At 38.6% G+C, this 25,590-nt stretch overlaps 1 protein-coding gene across 5 annotated transcripts in view; it reads right to left on the reverse strand.

The window, feature by feature from the left end:
* BZW2 (basic leucine zipper and W2 domains 2) overlaps positions 1 to 25,590 on the reverse strand; it is a 59,253-nt gene that overhangs the window by 18,475 nt on the left and 15,188 nt on the right. For 2 of the 5 annotated variants that reach the window (XM_049798934.1, XM_049798937.1), the window contains exons 2-6: positions 18,359 to 18,423; positions 11,637 to 11,813; positions 10,348 to 10,451; positions 7,517 to 7,582; positions 967 to 1,102 (exon numbers count right to left, since the gene is read on the reverse strand). In XM_049798934.1, the coding sequence (XP_049654891.1) occupies positions 967 to 1,102; positions 7,517 to 7,582; positions 10,348 to 10,451; positions 11,637 to 11,813; positions 18,359 to 18,416 (541 nt within the window). In that variant the 5' untranslated portion in view covers positions 18,417 to 18,423. Of the gene's footprint in view, positions 1 to 966; positions 1,103 to 7,516; positions 7,583 to 10,347; positions 10,452 to 11,636; positions 11,814 to 18,358; positions 18,424 to 19,488; positions 20,038 to 20,127; positions 20,279 to 25,590 lie in introns of those variants that run through there. The other 3 variants (XM_049798936.1, XM_049798935.1, XM_049798939.1) reach the window with 3 other exon arrangements.

The raw sequence follows: 25,590 nt of genomic DNA on the forward strand, positions 1-25,590 counted from the left end.
TTTCAGGCAATCACCCTAAGACATGGATTAGTGCTTTTGTTTGAATTTTCTCCTAGTTTAATTCTGATTCCGAAAGCTGTGGGTGATGACAGAGCAAAGCTGCAGCTGTGGCTTTTCTTTCTGCAGCATTTAGAAAACAAATCTAATAGTTAGCATGCTGCAAATGAGAACATGAAGTTAGAATACTTTTTTTTTTTTAAATGAAAGTTACAATACATTTTAGCTAAAATATAAGTCTTTAACAAAACCAAAAAGATTTCATGAAAACTGTTCAACACTGACAGTGCATTTGCAATTATTCCAGGCAGTTAGTAACTGGCAGAGAAAGACATTGTTGAGCAAGCATTTGGAAAATCAGGACTCCAAGTAGATGGCTATTAATAAATAAAAACCCTCAAAAAAAGAGGAAAAAAGTAATCTCAAAAAGGCATTCTACCCTAAGACTGAAAGAACAGTTACTCACCATATGGTAAATACAAGTCCCTGGGAAAGTGTATCAATCACTGATCACTACTGGTATGAAGACAGAATGAGGGTTTGAATTTTTTTTTTCTTCTGCAATATCCAGTTGGCCTGCATGTGCACTCTGTCCTACTTCACACTCACATGCGCAAGATACTGGCAACACTTGAAAAAAATGCTAGTAGACATGTCTCAGGAATAGATGCTATACTTCACACTTTTATAGTATCGCAATGCTACATATATTCTACAATTTGCACACATGTATAACTTCCAAAAAAACATAAATCCTTTGGAGTTTGTTCTTGCTTTTTTGTTGCTTTTTTCCTATGTTTGACTGTCCTTTTATTAGATTTCATGAAGTATGTTGGCCATTGCTGTCTGTATATGCTTCTGCTTTAAAATACCGATTTCTGTTGTACAGTTACAGGCTTTCAACATATAAAATATATTGCAATAAAACACATCTCCTATTAAGAAAAAAGATCATATATAGAAACTTACCTTCTTTGACTATATTGTCAGTGAAGAGGCTTGTTAAAATTGTAGCAGGAAGAGTCCCGTTGGCTAACAGGATGCCAGAAAGCATTGCCAGCTTTGTCTGTTCCGTCTCAGTAAAGGCTTTAAGAAACAGCAGAAGCTGTGGGTCAGACAAGAAAGGGGTGGGGGGGGGGGGGTGGGGGGGAAGATATATTTGAGCCAGACAATGGTAACAGGTAGAGACGAATATTAGCAGACATTTTAATTTCTTATTTCTGAAGAAGTCCTATTCTAATTAATGGCAAATACGTCAAAATCTGTCCTGAAGCATGGCAGTGACATTTCACTGATTGCTTATAATTTCACTTTCCATAAGGACACAAGCATGTGGAATATGGCCTTACTCGGCGAGACAGGGCTTGTCTTCTCCAAATATGTGTATCTATATGTGAAAATAAAAGTGCTTGTTAAAGGCTTGAGACCCACAGAAATTTTAGGATCACAGACTTGCTGACTTCAACAGGCTGACAGGAGCCTGCTCAGTCACATCTTCTGAGTTCAGACTAAGCCCCACGCAGCTGCCGTTCATTTTCTAGCTTACAAAAACTATTACTCATGCAAACAATAAAAGGATGAGAAAGCTTCCTGTTTTCCTTTTGCGGAAGGGAACACAGCACAATTACAACAGATTTTCTGTTGGCTAAAATAACATATTTCAAGTTCAGACATTTTTGATAAAGCTGACAAAGGACAGACAGGAACAGAAGCTGCTTTAAGACCTCACCATTCCCACTACTAACTACAAGAAGAAACAAAGAGCTTGAGAAAAAAATTACAGATCTCAACATCTTAAGTGCTATTTGATCTGAACTACATATTTACCTCTTAGAAGTCTAAAAATGGCAATTATGTCTATTTTAAATATCTTAATTTCGTATGTTAAAATGAATGACTTGAAAGCATATTGAAGAAGTATATTACACCTCTTTACACCAGGAAAAAAGTGCAAAATGAGATTTTGTCAATAGCATTACTGTTAATAATGTATTCTTAACACGTTGTTGGCAATCACAATAGGGGTGATGGGAAAAAGGAGGCTAAACAGCAAAGGGCAGCTTCATTCATTGCAAAAAGCTGGTGATTCCATCAGAAGCTAACTTACAAATTTATCATCACTGAAAAAAAAAAAAGAAAAAGAAAAAAGAAGAAAAAAAAGAGAGAGAAAAAAAAAAAGACTGCAGAAATCCATTGCTGGAGTTAAAAAGGAATTCTCATTTACTTCTTCAGCTACCAGCACTCTACTCAGCTACCTTCTGCTGTCATTACACCCTTTTTCCTTCTCTGAATGAGCAATAAGGGCAATTAAAGCAGAACAGCTCATTCTGATGGAAAATTCCCACCCCATTTCCAAATTAAGGGTATTTCTTAATTATCAAATCTTACCCATACAAAGGGACAGAATATCACATATGTCCCTGTGCTTGTTTGTTACCATGGACAGTGAGAGCTCTTCTCCAAGATATCTAAACAGCCCATCATTAACTGTAAAGCTTTCCAGATTTAGTAATATTTTAAAAATCTAGATAACTAAGTCATTAAAATTCATGCAGTGTTTTATGAATAACTCTGCTCTGTATCAGTGAATAGAACTGAAAAAACCTCATTTATATGGTAGTACTTACATAACAACATCAGCTTTAAATTACAGCTTACACAGGCCTGAATGATTCAACAACAAACAAACCATTTGGGGTTTTTTTAGTGGGCTTCAGCCAAATGATTGCAACATGCAGTTCTAGCTTAAAAGAAAAATTATGAAACTATAAAGTCTCAAGGTGTAATTTTGTTTCAACAAACTGTGAACTCACAACCAAAAATTGTATGAAAATTTGAGATGCAGATGAATGGAGTTATTATTTCTAAACATATGGATGAGAAACAAATGGCATGCTGTATTTCCAAATGCAGCAATTAACTGGTGTATATATAATGGTCCAGGTAAAGGAACTCCGGGGCCACATTTAATGGGAAAACGGAAAACATTTTTACAGAATTTCAATATAAGCCTAGTGTAAAATGGAGGCCTGGGGATTTAAACCTTTCTTTATACAAGCTTTATCAACAATACTGTAATAAAATGAGATTTGCACAAGAAAAAAATTGAAATTAGACCTTTTGCTCTTCACTGCAAGTACGGAGACTGAGACTGTTAACAAAGAGGAAACAGCTTTAGATTTCTGTGTAGCCTACTTAATTCTTTTTCCTTCTGCTCCCATACAAGCAACAGATGAGGAGTTCGATTAGAAAGTGGTCACACTGCCTACTTTAACATGACCAACCAGGTTTTGACATACTTCTGAGCTGTAACTTCCATTGGGTTTTGTCAGTAATGAGTAGATGATGAGCAGTTATAATCATTCATGTCAGATTTGAGTCATGAAAGCAACAACAGCAGGAAATCCAGCTGCAAAGCCAGAGTTATGCAGTCCAAGGTAGAGAAGGATTCTAAAAGAAGGACATCCAAATATTTATCAACTCTAGTTTTGAGAAATCTGTATTTGTTCAAATGTTTTGTAAGGTCTGAAATCACGTATCTATGAAGTTCACAGCCTCATCCTCTTCCCTTTCCCTTCAAACATGCTTCTTGCAAGTCTCTTAGCTTGAATCTGAATTATGGTGTTCCTGAACTGTACCCCACTGCAGTACGTTTTGAGCAGGAACCTCATCTTCTACACGTCTCTCACTACTTAAAGTACTGTTGATGCTACTAGCATAATTTTTATTTTACTAATATTTTTTAAAAGCAGCTCAAATAAACTTACACATGTCATTTTCTGCTGTTCAAGGATATTATTCTATACTTTCAAGCAATTGTGAAACGTAGTCTAATTTAGGGGGAGACTGGGTGATAGGAAGAATTAAAACCTTTAATAAAACCTCTTAAAAAACAATCAAAGAACAAAACATTCAGTTCAAAGCTGTTGTTTCAGATTTTTATTGTTGATTATTTTAAGAGCTCTTCTTTTACCATCACAATTACAAACCTCAGCAGGGAAGTCACAAAATGTCCAAGTCACTTCAGAATAGTACCAAACCACCCACAGAAAGTTCTCCAAACTGATGCTTCCCTGCTGTTAGCCAAGCACTGGCATTACTGCTTTTGTTACAGATACAGACCAATTCCAGGCATAAAATGCGCAGTTCTGGCTCACAATTTTGTATTTCTCTCACAGCTATAAGAACTCCCACCTATCTAAGTGGGAGTTCAGAATGCCTAATAAGCACAAGACCAGACCTAATGTGCTGTTCCATGCTATTTTTGTCTTTAAAGAAAAAGTCTTTTAGGCACAAATTCTGGGCAGAAAAGATACTCAACAAGTAAAGACAGGAATGCAACACTAAAAAAGCATACAAGAAAAACAAGTGCTTCTGCTCTCCTCTTGAGATCTGGAAACCTTAATAGCAAAAATTAGGGAATTTTATCCACACAGGGAGTGTGGTGTCTTTTTAGATCTTCATTATCTGAAATGGTCTGTTGCTTTAGCATCTGACAGTTTGTCACATCTGTAGACAGCACTGAATTATCAGCAATGGAACAGGGAGCTAGCATAACAACAGATACCCATTGACTGATATTTGCCTTTTATTTAGTTGACTTAAAGCATCTCTGTTTACTCCCCGTTTGATCTCAGAATGTTAGTCTCCTCTTATTTTATAATTCCCAGCTTGATTTGGGGTTCTTTCATTAGGAAAATTGGAACACGAACAAAGGACCTTATAACATATCCCAGTACTTCAGACATCCTCATATGACTCAGTAATATTTACCACTGTTAAGACCAAAAATATACTTACTTGTACTTTATCCCAATTTTGATAATAAAAAAACCTACATAGAATGCTACTTAAACATGCAAACACACCATATAGACACCTAATATTGCATTCTTCATCCACTGACCTGAACAGAAATACATACGTAAGAAAGATGAACACAAAGTTGGAACTGAGAATTTTACCGAAATTATTGCAAAATGTTGTCATAGGTCTATGCCAGTACAGTGGGCAGTGCTCATATGAACTTAAACTGCTTATATCAAAAAACAGCAGGTGAGCAATGCACTTAAACATCTTTGTCTTCTGTTAAATTGCTTGCACAAAACAATGTAGATGTAAAACTTTAGATGTATGGTTTGCTTATGTCACTAGAAGAAAGAATAATTGGTGATTTTGGTAGGAGAGAATTAAGAAATAAACATTGAAAGCTAGAAGCAGATGAAAAAGGGAAAGGTGTTGGGAAATAATGATGTCCTAATGACAAAGTTATGAACTAGAAGACATAAAGCAAGTACTTGTACAAATACTGCCATTTAAGACAATCCCTCTTGAAAGAGAAGTCCCACTGACACCATCTGATTCTTTAGAGTGAAACTGCTGGTATTGCCTTGGTTTTCTTAGCACAACTTTTTCTGGAGAAGAGCTAATTTTCCCCAAGTGCTCTAGCTGCCTAATGAATCTGCCAGAAAAATCACTTCCATTGCTGGGACAATGACACGTGAAACAACATCAAGGAATCACTCTCTTGCTTTTCTAACCACCGACTAACTGCAGTAGTCTTTGAACTACTAAAACTTTCATAAAAACCTAGAAATACTAATGCATCTATCATCTGACCCTCTATCAGCAGCTGCTCTCACACAAGTTACTGCACACAGGGATAAAAGCATTAAATAGTTAAAAACCCAGCAGCCTCATCAGCTAGAAGACAGTCACTTGGTGGGTTCACACAAGCAAGGGCAGGGAGAAGGTAAGCAGAAGGCATCTATGAATAGTCCTCAAGGGTTTTAAGGCAATGACAGTGCAGGTGCAATATACAGGCCCAAACACCTTCACAACCACCTTCCTAGTTTCTAATTCTCGGAAAAAGTGCATTAACCAAGGAAGAGAGCACACCTGGCACCCACACCAAAAGGCCAGGTCCCCAGGAGCCACACCAAGATTTGCACCAGTGCTAAGGGTGGCAATAGAAGGGTAGTTGGAAAAATCTTCCCTCAACCTAGGACCACTATGCAAAACTCATCTTGTGATTTGTCATAAAAGATGCAATCTGACACTGAAAATTATACAAAAAGCATATACATAAAAAAATGAGATTTGCAGTCTGCAATGTGAACAAGCCCACTCTGACCCCACACTGCCATGGCTAGGATGCTTGCAATGGCTTTAAATGAGTAGCATGACTCCAGTCACACCGTACCTCAAATTACTGCTTTCTCTCGAGCTAACGTATGGCTAAACTTCACATCAGAGGCACTTGTTCCTCAACTGAAGGGTTAAATTACTATACATTAACCATAGTCTCATTTTGTCACTAAGTGTGCAAAGTGGATTCTTAGAGACTTGGAGGATTCAAAATAAAGCAAGTTACAGAAGAGAGAGGAGGCGGCTTGAATTGACATGGCATTTGCTCAGTATGCTGAACACTCTTTGAAACTTGAATGCTATGAGTCAGCGCTTCTCATGTCAATGATTATAGTAATTAAGAGCAAGAACATTAGATTTGTGTGGGGATAGAGGTAAATTTAGGTCTTTAGAATGATGTATTGAGCAATCAGCATCAGTTAATAGGCATGCTGGCCACAAGTGCAAAAATAATTTCCTATATGAGCAAGAATGTATAAATCAGAGCCAAATTTATTCAGCCACAAGAGGTGGTGGTGAAGCATCATACTCCAGACTTACCCTCATTTGACCCTTGCAGCAATCTTTCTAATGTTTAAATAATACAGAAACACACTTTTACTTTTAACAAACATGGTATTTTAGTCACAGGACAGGTTTTGCCATTATCAGCATGCCTGTTAACTTATAGCACAGCACAGTGTTTATTACTTATTCAGGCCATCAGAAAAAATATTTACATCTGTTACTAGGAACTCAAAATAGACAAAATAAATCAGTATTTTGTTTTTCAAAAATTTCTACCCAGTTTTCTCCTGTCTCCTTAGAATTCAGTATCACAAAGCAAAACAGTACCCACAAATACCCACTACAGTCTAACAGGCAAATCCATAGCACTCTGCCAGTGGTGATGACTTTCTCTTGCACGTATCTATGGCCTCAAACACAAAAACTTGTGGTTAGGATTCATTCCACAATGCAAGAGTAGTTTAATAGTTATACATCAAGTGACATTCTGCACAGCAGATTTGCATTTATTCTATGGAAAAACCACAGAGAGCTGTTCTATTAGCAGGATAGTAACACCACGTCTCATTAAGAACTACTCCCCAAAGCATATCAACGTTCTGCACAAAAAAGCCTGGGATAGAAGGCGAGTTTGGCCAAAGAAACTAAAGGAAGCATTAATTCAGAATTATGCTACATCAAGTGCTGACAGCAGCATTCCCAAAGAGCTAGATTTGCAGACTAAAGGTGCCACCTGTAGGTTCCATCCTCTTTTCCAGTAGAGCTAAATAAAATACATAACAGCACCACATTTATACATATACAATTACATTAGACATAGGGTAAAAAATATTAATGCTCAAGAGGAGACTGCCACCAACATTACCTTTTTGATTTCATCTTCAAATGCCTTCTCCAGATATTTGTATCTCCTGATAAGTTTATTGAAGACCTAAAGATAAACACAGATTAACTTAAAAAATATAACAATTGCAGCCATCCTTCTTTACAAAAAAGGCAAAGGGAAACAAGACTGCCACTACTGAATCCATAGAAAATATCTTTGACTAATCCATGATAAGACAATTTTTTCTTTTTATTATCTCCACAACAGGAAATAAAAAGTAGGAAGCACTGCTGGCTTCTCACACTCTAATATTCCACTGCACAGTTTTTCTTTAGACATTGTTTCCAGGAAATAAGCAGCCAGCAGAATGATATTTCTGCAGTTATCTGTTGTGTTTTCTGCCTCATGGCAGACCATGAAACACCCTTCTCTGTTAGTCTGTTCACAAGTGGAAAAATACAAGTTTTGCAATTCTTGCTTCATAGTGCAATGTTTGAATCAGAGAATTTACTGCAGTTTGAGTCGTCTTTTTCATATTCCTCAAAATTTTATTCCTACTCTACTTTTCACCCTATCCATAGATAAAAGCAGGGGAAAGGAGGAGAAGAAGGAGGTTGACTCCGCACCCTTCCCCTGGTAAAGCAGCTCTCTGGGGACGTTGTCAGGTGTAAGCCGATGGAGTGAGGCAGGCAGGTAGCACTGCTGGGCATCTTCAGTAGATGCAGGATCTTTGTCAAATCCACTAACAGGAAAGCTTACAAAACACACTACTGCCAGGGAAAGAGAAAGAACATTTGACAAGCTTTTACAACAAGTATGTTCTTGGAAACACTTGTTCTCCAGTTTTCACCGTTTGTTTCCCATCATGCGACCACAGATTATGAAAGCAGAAGCAGCACAGGTGCAGGGTGCATTCAGATGGAAGAAGGGAGAGATAAGAAATTAAATAAACAAATCACTGCTCTCACTACTGTACAAAGGGCACAAAACATATGACTCGCTGTCACAGGTAAAAAGGTTTATATGGGGAACAAATGACATTATTGGCAGCCTGGATGGTGGTGGGAGAGAAATTAAGTTTAGAAAGTTTCAATTCACTTTTCAGAGAACATAAACTACACCCAAACACCCTAACTGGTAGTATTTTGGCTCAGAACAAGTGAAAAAACAAATTGTGGCCACACTGAGAGGCAGACACACACAGAATTCTAATAAAATAAGGTGTAAAATAAGGTCTAAGATGAAAACGTAAGCTAGCGTCTTGTTCATATTTCCAAACAAAATTTTGTATATTTTTGTAAGTCCCTGTAAATGACAGAAGTACACTTCATAAGCAAATAATCTGCTAAAATATCAACACTAGCTTTAGCCTTTTTTCTTGAAGACTTTTCACTCTTTTAATTGTTTCGATGACTAAAACCACAAAAATAGCCACACTACTGGTTCATTTGGGAATCAAAGCTAAGAAATTACCTAGAAGATAAGGAACCTCTAAACACTATTTTAGCCTAATTCCACTTTTTGCATAATACAGTAAGTGCTCTATTTCCCATTATGCATGAAAAAAACTGGTGAGGTCTATAAAAGGATACATCTCTTCAGGCATTAACTATAAAAGCTTGACTTATTTTGGTGGCTTTTGGTTTGAAATACAGAGAATACATTGAAAATTCCACTGCTTCAAATCCTGAAGCTTTCATTTCCATTTTCCAACATGCAACCTTTTACTTTAAAGTTAAATTTCTCCTTGGAGGACTGGTACTGCCAATTCTTATTATCAAACCAGTAAAATATTAAAATTCAAGATGACAGAATCAATGGTTTTACCAATAACAGAGATTTTCCTTAAGTAGAATACCCTGTTTTATTTAAAAGATAATAAAGCTGATACACAAGATATATTGACTTCCTTTCCAGAAATAAGTATATTTCACTTCTTCAGATTATCAAAGATGTGCTTTTAAAGGAGCTTTCTGCTATTTAGCAAACATTTGTTACCGACGCAGACTCTGATCCCAGCACCCTTTAAGTCAACCATGCACTTTTCAGCAACTGACCACCCTCAACACCTTAGCAGGGACAGTGACTTCTGTGCTTTCACTTACTGTCTCCAGCATCCCAATAATAACTAGTTATGTAAAAAGATAAATATGTTATTTAATTAACAACAGACTTTTGACATATGGGACTTTCAATGGTATTTCATTTTTATGCAATCCTACTTGTATCCAGAATTGCACGGTGGCTTTGAACTTTCAATAGAATTCTTATTGTATTTTCTCATATAATTATTATCTTCCGTTAAGGAGTTATGCAATGTTAGCTTCTCTTCAATAATGTTTTAGGCTTCATTGCTATTTTCTGTTAATTTCACATAGGCCTATTTGTGCAAGCCTTATTCCTGAAAAAAGAAATTATATATCACATATGTAGGATAAATTAAACCTCTTGGACTATATGCCCAATTCCTAGCTAGTTACACAACTAAAGGTTAGAGGCATGAGCTTTATATTTTTTGTCATTCATATACTTCATGTGTTTCTAAAAATACGTTCATACAAATCTTTCAGGCTGCATACAGAAAAGGTCAACAAAAAATAAGGATGGTGTCTAAAAATATGCTGAACCAACAGCAGACTGAAATAAGTAAGACTGCTTTCTGTAAAAGAAAGCACTGCCAGCTGTGATCGGATTATCTTAGATACCCTATTTTCTTACCTAAAATTTATAGGTTAGGGCAGATTACTGGTTAACTGGAATTTCAACTGTCCTTAACTAGCCTACTGCAGCCTAGACAGTCTGCACATGTTCCACTGTAATTCCTTTTGATACACAAATGGAAAACAGTAATCAACCACGCCTTTACTGACCTGAGCGTAATTTCGAATGGCATCATGATCTTCATCTGCAAAAAATACACAGTGGTTGGTCATCTTGGTCTTGTCATTGTCATCTATGCGTGTGCCTCCAGGAGCTAAAAGAAAGGGGGTAAAAAAATAAAAAAGGAAGAAACAATTTCTCACTTTAGAGAATGTTCTATAATTATAAGATTTAATAAGTCTAATAATTCTTATTTTAGTATCATGGAGGCAAAAGGCAAGGATTAGTTAGCAGGGGAGAAGGGGTAACAGAGAAAGATGGAGCTTTGCGAGGCTGTGGTGGCAACTGTCAGAAGGGACGTCTGGCTGATACACTGCACCTTAGATCACACAGACCTCACAGGACTGAGAGATTCAGTTCACACTAAGGAATGTTAGCTGGTGTTGAGAGCACTGAGTGTGATCAAATAAATATGGGTAGGAGCATAACCCTTGCGCATATTTTAACTACTGCTTTAAATACCACAATATTATAAATCCTTTCCAAAGAGAAAAGTATTAGCACTCTGTTAGTAATTTGAGGACTTGGAACATCCTCCTAACCCCTTCTAATGCTTACCAGGCCCACATAAATGTTCAAAACACTGCTGCAAAAGTTTTCTCCTGGCTTATTTTGTTGAGAGTTTCTTTCCTAGATATTTCCACCGGTTTTTGTTTCCTGCATTACCTCAAGTCTTACAGAAACATCTTTTCTTCTTACATGCCAAAGAGCAGGAAGCAGAAATCAAACCAATGTGACCAGTAAAAAGAGGCAACTTATTCAAAACACAGAGGAAGGTGAAAGGCATGTTTTTGCCCAAGCTGCCACCAATACCTGGAGGAAATGCCCCATGAACATCCACAAAGCATTCCTCATTATACTTCATTTCTCCTCTTTGCTAGCCTTTGTTGCAATGTCTACAAAGCAAGCTTTGCAACACCTAATGACCTGGAGTGCTGTATTACACTTTTTTATGCTAATAAATTCCTCTGCTTCCCTTAGTTAGCATCTCTCTTACTTTCTTTGCATTTGAATTTATATGCTGCTTCAGCTCAGACTGAAGGCTTCTCAGAGCAGCATCCATTTTTTGTAATATTTGCAGAATGCCTCACACAATCAAGTCCCTAGATATTACTACACTACAAACAATAAACAATGCTATGATATGAGATGCAACAAGTATCTAGATAAGGAAAATTGTAATACAGTTTATAATTTCCATTTTGTAAAGGAAAAACCAGCATCTTAAAAGAAGCAAGGCTGATCATCAAAATTCTGTATCAGGTACACTGCAGGTTACCTAGCATGCTGCCAGCTACCAAAATATCAAAGAGTGTGTCGGCATAGCGGCGATAATCAAGACGTGAGCCTGTTGCATCCAGAAACTTGGCTATAGCCTCCAGGTCACTCCCAGCTTCATTGAGGCCTTGGACAATTGTATCCCTGAAGACTGTGGGTTCAAATTTCTCCTTTTCATCTAGAACAGAGATAAATAAGGAAAAGGAGAGAGGGTCAGTTTTTAAACTTTCTGTTAAAATCCCGTATCAGCCAGCAATTGAAACGACCATGGCAGCTAAACATATTCTTCCCATTGTGGTCAACACACTGAAAGTTTGTTTGTTTGGCTTTTATTACCTCTGGAAATTTTGCAGTGTTTACCCTCACTTCCCTCTCCTCCTCATCCCCCAAACACCAAAAGACACAGAAACATACGGGAATAAATAAAGGGGAGGAAAAGCAACTGTTGAAATTGTTTTCGAATTTCATACTCTTACGTCTCTTGTTGAAGATATTATTGGATGTGTGTATCATTATACATTGCTAAATCTGACGGCACAGTAAAGGGAATGTCAGTTATGTGTACATAATCTCACTGTAGGAACACTCCATTTTTCATTTCTTGATATTGTTCTTTAAAGAACTATGGTCACGTATCTAAAATGTTTTCAAAAAGACAAGTCTTCAGGAAAGGATAAGATCACGGTATTAATAAAAATAGGTTTTCCATAAACATTTAGGACCAGGCAACATCGTGTAACCAAGAATTTTATCTTTCCTATTCACAGACCTAAGCAGCACTAGGAACACAGAAAAGCAGTGCTCACATTGCATTTTCTACAGCTGTCCCTTGTTGAACTCAATTAAGGTACAAACTGACCCCCAGACAACATTCCTATCTATGTCAAGGCCATTAGCCACAACAGATGTAACTACAACCTCCACATAAAGCTAGGTTTACCCATACCTCCTGCTGCTTCTTCTTGCAGGCTGTTAACAGCTTACCACAGACACTTGAAGCTTCTTAACAAAACAAGTCCTGGCTTTGCATAAGGGCACATACAAAATGCTTGTTACCATCAAAATAACTCTGAACTTCAGAAACAGAACTGCGAGCTGTTCTGTGGCGCTCAAAAAGCAAAGCTAGTTTGTTATCACCTGCTGACACAAATGTTGATACAAGTTCTTAAAAAACCTGCACATATTCTATCAAGAGGATAAATCTGGAGATTTTTAGTTACTAAGATGAATGAGGACTGGTAAAATTCCTGTCTAAACATGTGCTAATGCAGTCTGAAACATGCCAGCTGCAACTCTTGCAGACTTTTTGGGAGAAGAGGTTCTGGACTTTACACATCCTCTGGCTGCAAGTTTTCTTTCCCTGGAACTCATAGTGCAGCTTTTTATCCCAGTCATTAACCAGAGGACCTTGGTTTCTGATAGCCTTTCTTCCTCCAATCTCTTTCCTCCTGCCACAATAGTCTTATGGCAATTAAATAACTATTTTACACATAATGCCTACTTTTATTGGCTTTATTATTTCTAATATAGAAAAGTTTCTCTCTCTTCTTGCTCCCCTGCATGTACCTGGGGTGCACTCATTCTACCATCTTCAGTGCATCACTTGCACATTCTCCTCCTCTTCCAATGCACCCCCTTCCTCCATAACAATCGTATCTGAAAGGTACAAAGCGGTCCCTACCACTCAGTGTCCCAGGCCACTGGGAAGCTCAGGGGACTAGTCAACTGGTCCTTCCAAAGAGCGTGGCAGCACGCAGCCAACAGCAGCTCCAGGGCTGGCTGTCAAACACTCAGAAGCACTGGAAAAATGAAGCATCATCTTATTTTCCAGAAATCCCCTGCTACACCTAGGTTTTAGTGGCTTGTTGACGTTATGACCCATCTCCCCATGGCTTGCTGCCCCATCCCCCAAAACTGACCCCAGAGCTGAGGATTACTCAACTCCATGGATACCCATATATATGCTCATGAAACCACCTGCTCCCAACCCCAGCTCATCCTGAAGCAATGCACACAACCCCATAGTGCCAACCTAGCTTCTCCCCTACTGTGCTCCTGTAATCCAATAAACTACTCAATATGCCCCTTCTCTGGACTGCAGGCATCTTCTTCCCAGGCTTTTACTTCACCCCAGACCTTGGAGATATTCAGGGTCTCAGCTGTGTTACCTCAACTTTCAGCTGTGATGAAGGTCTGGAATCTGCTGTTTGAGTAACCATCTCTCCTATCTGCAGGGCATGCCTGAGAGGGTCAAGTGGGAAAACTGAAGAATTTGCCTTTGGGGAAATGCCTACAGAGAAGCATACTACTGAAATCCCATCTGAGCTATCAGATTGGTTACCAAATACCCAGTTTCAGCTCTCTTCCAACTTGAAGTACTAAAACAACCCAAAACAAAAAACCAAACCAACCAACCCACAGACAAACAAGCTTTTTACTGAAGAAAGCATAAGTACTTCAGTATGTGTACTTCAGGCAGTTTTATTTGCACACAAGAAACCCAGCTCCACCCATAAACAAGTATCTGAGTATAATTATTCTCTTTCGGGTTACTAGATATGTATTATTTGCAGGGTAAAAAACATGGTTGATGACTCATTAACCAGTAAGAAGACAGAGTTCTGTCTTAAGAGAGGAGTTAAAAAAAATCCTGTTTTACTTTTTCAAATGTATTTTATCTAAAAATTTAAGATGTTTATGTCTAAACTGAAAGGTGTTACATGCTTGTTATCATTGGTACACAGTGCTCAGTACAAACACAAACACCATGATTAGTATTTCTTAGCTATTTTAAAGAGATTCTTCTCCTGCCCCAGAAGTCCTCCTCTCATCTGCAGTACCCTACTATTTTCTTGTCTATCACAAACCAAAAATTTACACAGGAAGAGGAAGTGAACTCACTGATGAAAAATTATTTATAATTGTATTGAAACATTTTCCTACCAAGCTAATGTACTGAAGAGGAATATGCTGATGTAGTACAACAGGGTGAGTAAGAAGCCATCATCAAGAAGTGGTGACAGTACATCGAGCTGTCAAGTACACTATTACTAAACAAGCACAGTTTCAATCACAGGCTAGTGGAGGCAGGTGTAGCTTGCAGATGTGATGCACACAATATCCAATGCAGCAGTGCTATACAGAGCTTTTAATTTTCATCATGTTCCCAGATCCTTACTTCCTTTCTTTTGCTTCTAAGGAAATCACGAAGTACATTTGTATGCCTCTCCTTAAGAATTAATTATAACTCCTCAAAAGAAGGCCCACAACTGTATTTCTGTGGAACAAAAATTAGATGCCCTGTTTGGCCCCTCTTCTGACTTCATGTTAATGTAAAGGTGTTAAAACTGACATTTTACTAGATAATTTTCTTCCTGAAAGTAATATGCATCATTTTGCTTAGCTTCTTTTTATGCTGCCATTTACCTTTTTGCACCAGTTTTTTAGCAGATATTAACTCTATGTTATCTATAACATGGGAACAAACTTGGGTCTCGGGTATTGCCTGTCAGCTTACTTTAAACAATACACACTGTTCCTGTTAATGCTTCAGGAAGCTTTTTGTCCTATAGGTATTTGTCAACTGTCTGGATACATAATTTTTCCTTACTACCCAATAGCATTTTTGCTACTCCTATTTCTTCCTCTTCCATTTCAGAACACACAAAGACATCAATTTGCATGCATGGAGTCAATACAATCCACATCCTGTGTATCTGCACCATAAGCACAAATCCTGGCCAGATGCAAAAAAGCGGTATTCAACAGGTACAGAGATTATACTAAGAACTAACCAAACTATTTTCTTTGCCCAGATTGCTAAAAACTTGATATAGAACTGTGAGATGCCCCCTTCTCTCAGAAGGTTCTTCCCTTTACAACATCATTTTTCTTCCTTCAGATATTTTAAAATTGATTTTAATGCCTTCTGGAGGCAAGGTTTATACCTTTTATTAGGTCAACTAATAGAACTGGAAGGAGTGGGATTTACAAGCTCCTCTTTCATAGCCCTCTCTCAAAAATATTTTAGACACTAAGCACACTTTCAAACTTTAAAGACAAAAACCCCATTGTCTTCCTCCTTTTTTGCCCTCTGAAAGCTCAGAAATTGTTGACCTTCAGAGATTAGTTGCAGCTAGCTGACCAGTGATAAGAGTTCACATGGACAATTATTTTTATTAGATGCCTGACTGCCATGTCACACCTTGCTGTCTCCTCGGATGGCAGTGCTCCTGGGAGCTGCAGAAGGGGAAAAAGAGTATTGTGGGACACAAATCAACTGGTAAGAACAAGCAGTCATCTCTCAACCAGCTGACTCCCCCCAGCATTTGCGTGTTTCAGACCCCCTACCTGCCTGCCTGTTACCCACAGAAGAATAGTCTCGACCACTGAAATGCCATGGTCAAACCACAGCCACTGCATTCTGTCTTACCTGGGTGAAATTTCATAACTCCCTGATACACTGAAAGTCAGCATAAAAAAACCTAATAGTATCTTCTAGTTTAAGTCCCAGACAACAGTCTGCGACACTGCTATGATACAAAAAGTATATACAAACAGAAGGGAATAAACATGGTAGGAAGCTATTTCTCTTCCTCAGGTCCTCTGCCTCTAGAAAGAAAACAGGTATCTGTAAGGCAACCAGGATCCCACAATATCTGAAGAAGAGATTTTATGCTTTAAGCATAAACAAGTGTTTGCATGTTAAAATTTCTATATTAAAGCCATTTAATATCCCCAATCCCATTTAAGTAATCTCTCAAAAACCCCATCCCCTAATCTTCCAGACTGCCCCCAAGCCTTTTCCTTCTTCCATGTAGTCGAGTTATCTAGTGCCATTTCCAATCACTGTAACAGAAATTCAAGAGATAGGCACAGAATTACAAATACAACCTCTTTATTCTAATTATTACTTCTGTTGAATAGGAGTTGAAGACTAAATCTGTAGTAGGACCCATTATGCCAAATACAGTGCAAAACATGGACAGAAAAGAAAGTCTTTATGAGAGAGAGAATGTTTTCTAAGACAATTTAATCAAACAACATATGTACCATAACTAAGTGACCTAGACTGAATAATACTTTGGATCAACCCAGCAGTATGCATATCTGATTGCTTTTATTGGTTGATCTGACAGAGGTATTTCTTTAAGTATTGTTAACTCCACTCCTCTAGCTACATCTATACTGTTGGTAATTAATGCAGTGTACAGCTCCTACTGCATAATGTTCTGGACCGTGCTGACTGAAAGTTAATCCAACTAATTACTGGAGCATTGTGACATTTCATTACAGACAATATAGGTTTCTTTATGTTGTATGTGCATCATAGAAAGGACATTTTCCATTTAAGAGACCACAGCAGTCAAACGATCTGAGGAAGTGATGTGTGCAAGGGAGGAAAGACGAGAGAAAGCTGGCACTGCTTTTTAACTTGACTGAAAACAAACTATTTTGCAATTCTCATCCAAGCTTCATGATCATCCTAGATCTTAAGATGCTCACTCAGCTCTTCAGACTCGTGACAGAATTTGTAATTTTCTGAGAAAGGTCATCAACTCTTTTTGTTTCTCTCATCCACAGTGAGAAAATGTTCTTATGTACATTTTCTGTCACAAGACTTTAAGACCAGGTGTTAGCTATTGATCAGAAACAGGAAAGTCAAGATGGAAAAAGTCTGTTACATGACAGACAAGAACCCCACCTGTGTGTGCTATAATAATCTGTCCTTGCAACAGCAAAAAATCTAAGCCTTCTTTTCACAAACAAGACTTTTTTTTTTCTGAAAAAAAAAATAATAATAATTTTAAAAAAGAATTTATTACATGTATTTTTGTTCTTTGCTTCCAAGTGTTGGGCATTCATTTCAGACACCTAAACCATGACAAATTAACTCTGAGTATAGTATGAGCAAGCATGTTAGGGTGACACTTGCTGTACAGAATACCTGGATGATCAGTATAATTAGCACCACTTAGCTTTCTTTAAAAATCGATGCAATATTGTCCAAAAGGAAAGAGAGTGTTGGTCATGTTTACAGAAAACCAGTATCACAATGAATAAAATGGGACTTACACAATGGTAATTGTTTTATTTTAACAATAAAAAACCCAAACTACACTAAGACAGCAGAAATAAATATTTGTCAAAAAGGAGCTTTCTGACCTCTACTGTTGCAGAAAGCAGGGCCAGTGAGATGATCTGACCATCTCACGGAGAAAGAAGATGAGAGAATTCCTTTTTAGATGTGAAAGGTTAATTTATAGAGATGGCATTGATTTGAGTCAAAGAAATAAAAACAAAAATCAAAACCAAGAAAGTCAGATAATTTTCTTTACACAACCTTTAAATAAAAGCTCCTATTTTGCTTTCTTAGTTGAAAAGGACATTTTAAGAAACACCTGAAACAAACATAAGTTCTCTTCCTTGTATGTAAAAATACTATAAACTCAGAATCTATTTTTTTACCTCAGGCTTCTACAAGACTTAACAGCTAATAAACCCGATTTTACAGAACCCAAATTTTACAGAAAGTCTTACGGTATACAGTGAAAATAATAAAATTTTTAGAGCTTAGTTAAAAATAACATCTGTACTCTTAACATGGCTGAAGAGAAGGGGAGAAAAACCTTAATCCTGTTGAACTTTCAGCTATTCCACCTGCCCTGTTTCTAGTCATTTTAACAAAGAGGAAAGTAAAGTAAAAAACATAACGTAACCTACCCCTCTTCCTAGTTTTGAACCGCTGGCCTGTTAGCACCGGCTTCTGATTCTTATTCATAAAATTTCTGGAGGGAAAAAAAAGATAAAGATATATTTTTACTATGGCATTTACAGGCAACAGTTTAACCTAAAGGCAAAATAAACATTCAGTGTAGTAAAATCCCAACATGTGAAAGGGAAAGATAGTTCCTGATGTATACTTAAAGAATAATTCACATTATCTTAAAGATGAAGCGCGCTACGATCTAAGAATAAATTTGATAAGATGTGCTTCTCAAAACCTGGCTCTTAGCATCCCTATAAAAAAACCTCAAGTTTCAAACCCGAGCAGGAAGGTGACGAAGCCTCTGCCCTTACTGCTGGGGCAGGGGTACAGCAGCGCTGCCCGCACAGCTCACGGGGACACAGGGGGCACAGAAGCCAGTGGGGCGCAGGACTGGGAACCATCCTGGTGGGGCTCCGCGCGGCACAGGTGTTGTCCTCCAGCAAGTTCCACCATGCCGATGGACTCCCGGGGCTACACACCGTCTTGCTGAAGACATGACTGTGGTCTAACCACAAAGACAATGTTTCAACCATCAAATCCCACTCAAATGTTTCTTCCAAGCATCACTATGTCTTAATAACTTTTAGTGCCTAAAAGCATGTAGGTGTTGTAAAAATAGTAGAAGATAAGCAAATCCCTACCCCTATCAACTTTGTGCATAAACACATAGTTAAGGACCTACATGGCACATCATACAGTAAAAACAACAGTAAAAAATATTGGGCTTATACTACTTCAAATCTTAACAGCAAATCTCAATGCAATGTTAAAAAATTGGGGAAGCGATCATATATTAATACCATTTTATCCAAAGAAAACAAAACTATTTTTCAGCTTCGGATACAATTATTTTAATCACACAGGACACAACTTGCGCAATGAGCAGCTAATTCGGCTGAACCGACAGCTGAATGCAAACAGCAGTGAACACAAGGAAGCTCTGCAGCATGTGGCAATCATCACAGGTCACTCCCCTGTCCTGCCAACAGCAAGTGCCAGTGCTAGGACAGGCCACCTACTTCATACCCTGCAGGTCATTAGGTCACTGTTACATATGATTTGCTCATCCAGAATTAAGCCTTACCATGCAAGCTTTGTCCTTTGGGGATGTTCTTCTAATAACTTCAGTTTTAAAAAAAATTTGTATTATTTGTCTTTCTTCATTGTGGACTCTGCACGTCTAGTTTAAAAGTACATACATTTGCCAACACTTCCTCCTACCACGAGCAAAGAGAAACTCAAGCTCTGTGGCTAGAAAGATGCCATCAATCACACGTTACTATCCTAGTAATGCTCTCTTTACCCCTGCAAGTTCATTTAACAACTCTGTTAACAATGCTCCAGCTATACAATATATTCCCATTCACCAGACTACCTCTTCTAGTTGCAGCATGGCCAGCTGGCCGCTTCTGCGGCATGTCAAATGTTTAACTTGGCAAACCACTGCTTCTAGTCTAGGTCTCCCACTTATCTGCAGTCAAAAACTGCCCACATCCACTGGAAATAGACAGTAAAGTTCAGAGTCAAGACTGGGTTTCGTTTCTGCAAGTCATAAAAAATACAAAGATGCAACAAGCAGTTAAACCGAGAGGTTCACATTCACCACTGAGATTTAAAGCTATGGTTTTAACAGACCAAGGAGCATTTCGAAACAACTGCAACACTAAATAGACTTCTGGGAAAAGGATTTGCCCATCTGCAAAGAGAGTTAAAAATGGCAAACCATCATATCACAGGATCTTTTAAAGCACTGTAGGACCCAAGCTTCCCTTCACAGCAGAGCTCAAAAGTCTCTTTCCTCCACTTAGCTGTGTAGATGGCAGAGGAACAGGAGGTGCTTTACAAGTTAATTAGGCAGATAATCTAGCAGACAACAAGGATAAGCAACAGCCCAGCCTCTAGCCAGTGACCAGCTAGATTAGACATATTTATCTGGTTTGTCTTTCCGACCTTCAGTTATTTGTAAGAGACTGATCTATAATATATAATATTTGCCCAGGTACTTTTGATTGGTTTTATGCTTGGCCTTGATACCTTATGCCTTTTTCTGGGTCTAAAAATGTTCATTTCAGGAGATTACAGGAGGAGCCCATGAGGTCTGGAAGAAAGTGTCAAGCAAGCCATGCAGCAGGTAAGAATTAATCCTCTTGTCACAGCTCTTTCAGAGCACAAACATGCCACCAGGCTGGGATCGACACTGCCTACTTCCTTAATGAACACACAGAAGCTTTGGGGGCAATAAAATGAATGACACCTGACCTTCAACCCAGCCATACTGGTACAGTTTCCCAGTTGCTATAAAAGATATAAATGCATATGCTAAGTTTCTAGCACTAGACTTCTCCTTTCCTTTGATGCAGTGCCTTTTTAAACTGTGAGAAGAGTTGCATGCACCTGAAGCTTGACTATCACATTTTACAGCTGCTCCCTGTGAATATAAAATACGCCCTTTAAGACAGCTCAGAAAAAGATGAAAAAAGTAGTTAAAGTAAGACTCACCACTTGTGGCAGATTTAATGACTAGAAGTTCAGTGCAACAGAAGAGACTCTTGAATAGTTAATTACTAGGAACACAGGATCTGCCTTCTTCTATATTTAGCTTTAAATGCTCTGCACTCTAATCTGCTCGAGTGAGGGTCAGGCTTTATAAGGCACTCCCTCAAGCACTGGCCCAGGGAGAACACAGGCACTTTCATCAAGAAACTGCAGCATGACCCTGAGCAAAACCAACCCAGTGATCTATAGGCTAGCCCAGGATGTATTTATACTACAAATGACACTAGCAACTGCAGATGTGCTGTTGCCACTATAACAGGTGCTTGGATGATAGTTTAAAATTTAAAAAAAATGAATGTAATGCAAAACCTACTTTTTTTTTATATCAAAAACACACCAACCACAGCACAAAAGTGATGGCTGAAGGTTGTATATTCAGGGTGGCAGCATATAAACTTGCACAGTACATTTGATTCCATCACAGTGCAGCCTGCTTCTCAGGTGTCATGTATCTATAAAGCCTTGAAATCATAAAAGACCTTGAACTGTTACATATAGTCTCCATTTTGAAAAGTACAGGATCTGTGTAGGTCAAAGCCAAAGGCAAATTTTGAAATGCCAGCTAGAGAAGTCATAATGGTTTCAGGGGAGTAAAGGTCTTAAGGATAGGTATGGGTATAGGTAGGAAGGAAATAGCCTCAAAAAGAAAACTCAAACCACCAGTCAAACTTATATTGCATGGCCCAACATCCTCCAGGATTCACACGAATTGCCAGCAGGAAAGAGAGAAAGAGATGTGGAAACGATAGCTCCTTAGCATATTCCCTTCACAGACTCCACTCTTCTGCGGAAGATGGGAGAAGTTCAGCAACAGACGCTTCACTCTTGATTCTCCCTTTAGTATCCAGAAAACCTCTTGCAGAAAACTCGTGTGTTCAAATTCCACACCCAAATACTTTTTATTTTATAAGCAGGTAAGTCAAAAGCTGGGCTGGGCTGACTCAAGCGGGAGATTTCAGAAAGCAGTACGGAACCAGGCACCACACTCCAGAAGGGGCTCATTTTCTGCACAAACCTCAAAACGTCTAAGTCTGCTGATAACTAACTTGCAGCTACAAAATTCATCAGAAAAATTAAAAAATGCATGACTTAAACCAGTTTCCCAAATTCCACTCCCACTTTTGTTAATAGGCTTCTACAAAACTAATTCACACTTAAAAAATACGTAAGTTGTTGAGTTGGTAAAGTCTCCTAAAACTGCTTGAAGTCCAAAAGTTCAGCTTTCTCTACAGCTGCTTCTCATTTACATGCTGAAAACCTTAAACAGTTAAAATAAAGCTGAGATACATCTACAGTTGTAGATATTTAGACATATATGATATAGCAGTTTCTATAATTGACCAATCCTTCTCAAACAATAAATGAAAATTGTAATAGATTTAATTAATAAAGCCAGCATTAATTAATAAAATTAATTTATAAAACCAGCAACAGATGAAGTAGAAGTTACTTCAGAGCTTCTGCAAGTTTGAACTTGTTAAGCAAGTTAGAAAAATGCAGTCTTTTATCCATACCACAGGGAAAATTCTTACAATGATTAACTCCTAAATTATTTAAAGCCTTGACAAGGCTGAAGTTTCTACCAAGCTAAAATACTAAAAACATTTGTTCTTGGAAACATATTGGTCAAAGAAAAACCAAAACAAAAAAAAACCCAACCCAAACCTGAAAACTTTTATCCAAACCAATACTATTTCTCTAAGCATCATTTTACACTTCTTTTAACTGAAATCTCAGAATCATCTGAGATTCTTCAAACATTAACACGCTCACGATGAATTCAAGAACAGTTGCTTCACAGCAGCAAAACGTCAATGCCTTGGTTAGAGAGGGAAATCAATGCCAGACAACATCAAAAAAAGAACAACCGTTTAATAAAACTCCCTACCAAGACTTTATGGCTCTATGTACGCAGGGCACTATAACAGCGAGGGAGCCCACGGGAGCAGGCAGTGACCCTTTGGGCAGCCCAACAGTGGGCTCTATCGCCACTGCCCCGCAGAATGCTGCTGCTGCGGGGACTTGTGCCCGTGCTTTGATTGACAGGGTGCTGGAGAGAGCTGCCAGAGCAGCACCAACACAGCACCACCAGCTTTCACACAAACAGATGCTTGGCAGGAATTATTTCCATCTCATTCCTTTGCTCAGACATCATGCAAGACAGGAGCACTCATCACAAAGTCAACTAAAATCAAAGCATAGATAGGGAGAGTTTCTATGAAGGAAAAAAACCCAACTCAAATATCAAGGTCGATCTTTTTTTCCCCCACAAGAAGTGGAATATCCAGGACATTAAAAGGCTTTATTGGGTCTTTTTCACCCAGCAATGTTACTAGGCGTTTTCATCCTCTCACTGTTACAGTTCTAGGCTTAGGATGAAAACCTAAAGAGGGTTTTCCTCTTCTTTCAGCAGGAAGCCAAGGAGTTATGTTAAAAGCAAATTACCAAACTTGAACAGCATGGAGGAAGAGCTGCCCCTGCCCTTCTGCTGGAGAGGAAACATGTCAGCACACAGCCAGCAGCTGTCTCCACTCCCCAGGAAGGCAGCAGGCAGCTAGATTATGAGCTAACAAAATCTGTAGGTGGAAAACTCATAAATCATTACAAGTACAGAGGAACAGAGCGATGTAAGGGGACAACAGGACAGAGCGGATGCAATGCAGCCGCTGGTTCTCACCAAATCGTCATCGGGCTTCCCACTTTCCACCCCCACCCTGTGGGGACTCTGGCAGCTCCTCCTTTTCCACAGGCACTTCCCAACGCCTGGACGCTGCAAGGGGCGAGTGACCGCAATGCACATTGGTCATGCAGCCTGCACCGTTGCTGCAGCGTTCACTGCCGCAACTGCTGGTGAAACGTCTTCTGCTTTAACACAGTTTTCACACCTTCATAAGGCTATGAAATCCACCTTGGCTGCCAACATTTCCCAGGTTCGGTCAGTGTGAAGGAAAAGCGCTTTATTTACTTATATTTATACTGAGGCAGTATGATGGCTAGCCTGCAACGTGAAGAGCAGCAGCAACGCTCCCTACCTCTTGCTAAAGCTCACTTTGGTACTGCTGAAAAATAAGGAAATAAGCTCTGTTTGCTGCTTCCCAGGGTCCCAAGTGCTGCGGATGGGACCAGAGAGGTGCCAAGAAGCTGCTTTTCCTTTCTCCTTCATTGCACATCCGGGGAGTCGGCAAGACCAAGCCCCTACACTTAGTGAGACGTGCCAGGTTTTCTTTATGTAGGCTGACTTGTGCTATTTCATCACCATTTTCCGACACTTGCCCTTTGTTCCTAAAACATAGGATTTTTTTAAGAAGTGACTAATAACCTGGAGGTTTGTAACTTCAACCATGGTACAAATCAGCAGGAAGAGCAGCACTGGCAGCCAGGTTTATCCTCCTATTTTGCCCATAGAAGCCACCAGCAGAGTTACAATGTTTATGAAACCTTTATCGCAAAAGTCCCACTCATTACAAACAGTAAAGCCAGAGCCAGGTTCTTGCCACGTTAAAATCCCCTCACTGATTTTATTGCACAAATGACCTCAATGGCAACATGCAAGGACTAAGCAGTCACATAACGACGCACAGGGTAAATACAATCCGATGCATGTTTTAATATTTACATGAAAAAAGGATACTGCTAATCCACATGTTTATTGCTGAAAAATACATCTTCTGTTATGGATTAGTTTTGTTTATAGCATTACAGTACATGAAGCAACTAGATACTGACCTCTGATTTCATACTTGGAAGCATGCCCTAGTCACCAGTGGCTACGATGTGTAGCACCTTAAGATACTGTTGTAGCAGGTTTTCAACATGCACTGAATGCCCTGTCTTTCCCAAAAGAGCCTTCCAGAAGCTCTTAAGGCACTTAATCTTCTTTTTCTTTTCTTTTCTTTTTTTTTAAAATCACAGGACAGTGTTTTTCCACAGTAATGAGTAAGTGTCCACTCCAATAAAAGTACTTGTCCTTTATTAGTATGCCTAGTGGGACAGACAAAGCAATTGGAATTGGTTTCATTCTGCAGCAAGTACAAATACCACAAGAGAATGAAACTTACCACACATTAAACAAAAAAATTGTGCTCATGCAAGATTCTCCAGCCAAAAATTGTGCATAAAACCTGTGAGTAGTTATCCAGCTGAGAAATAAGTAAGCCCAGAAAAAAATGAGAAGACAAACTCACCAAAATTTGCACCATAAATCTCATCACCTAACTGCTAAACATGAAGACATTTCTTGAAAAGTAGTCAAAAAAACCCCACCGCCACCGATTAATATACAATCACACACTGAATTAGAGATCTAAATCACTGTACGTATTTCAGGAGAGCGGGTATTTCTCAGGTCACTAACCAAGAACTTCTGCAGAAGCAGCTCAGCTGAATAACAAGGTAAAAGACAGAAACCTTCCATGACCAAAGCACTCCAGATGCACTTCACAAGGTCAAGAAAACTGTAAATTGAACCACCAAGGCAACAGACCTCTCTGTCTCATCATCAGCAACCATATGAAAAACGCATGAGTCATGGCACAGTCAGTGAAAAAAAAAAAAAAACTGAGAAAAAAATTTCTTAATCATTAACAGGTGAAAACACAAGTCAAGAAAATGAAATCATACACTTGGGTTG

Source organism: Accipiter gentilis, chromosome 4 (genome assembly GCF_929443795.1).
Source record: "Accipiter gentilis chromosome 4, bAccGen1.1, whole genome shotgun sequence".
Taxonomy (NCBI): Eukaryota; Metazoa; Chordata; class Aves; order Accipitriformes; family Accipitridae; genus Astur; species Astur gentilis.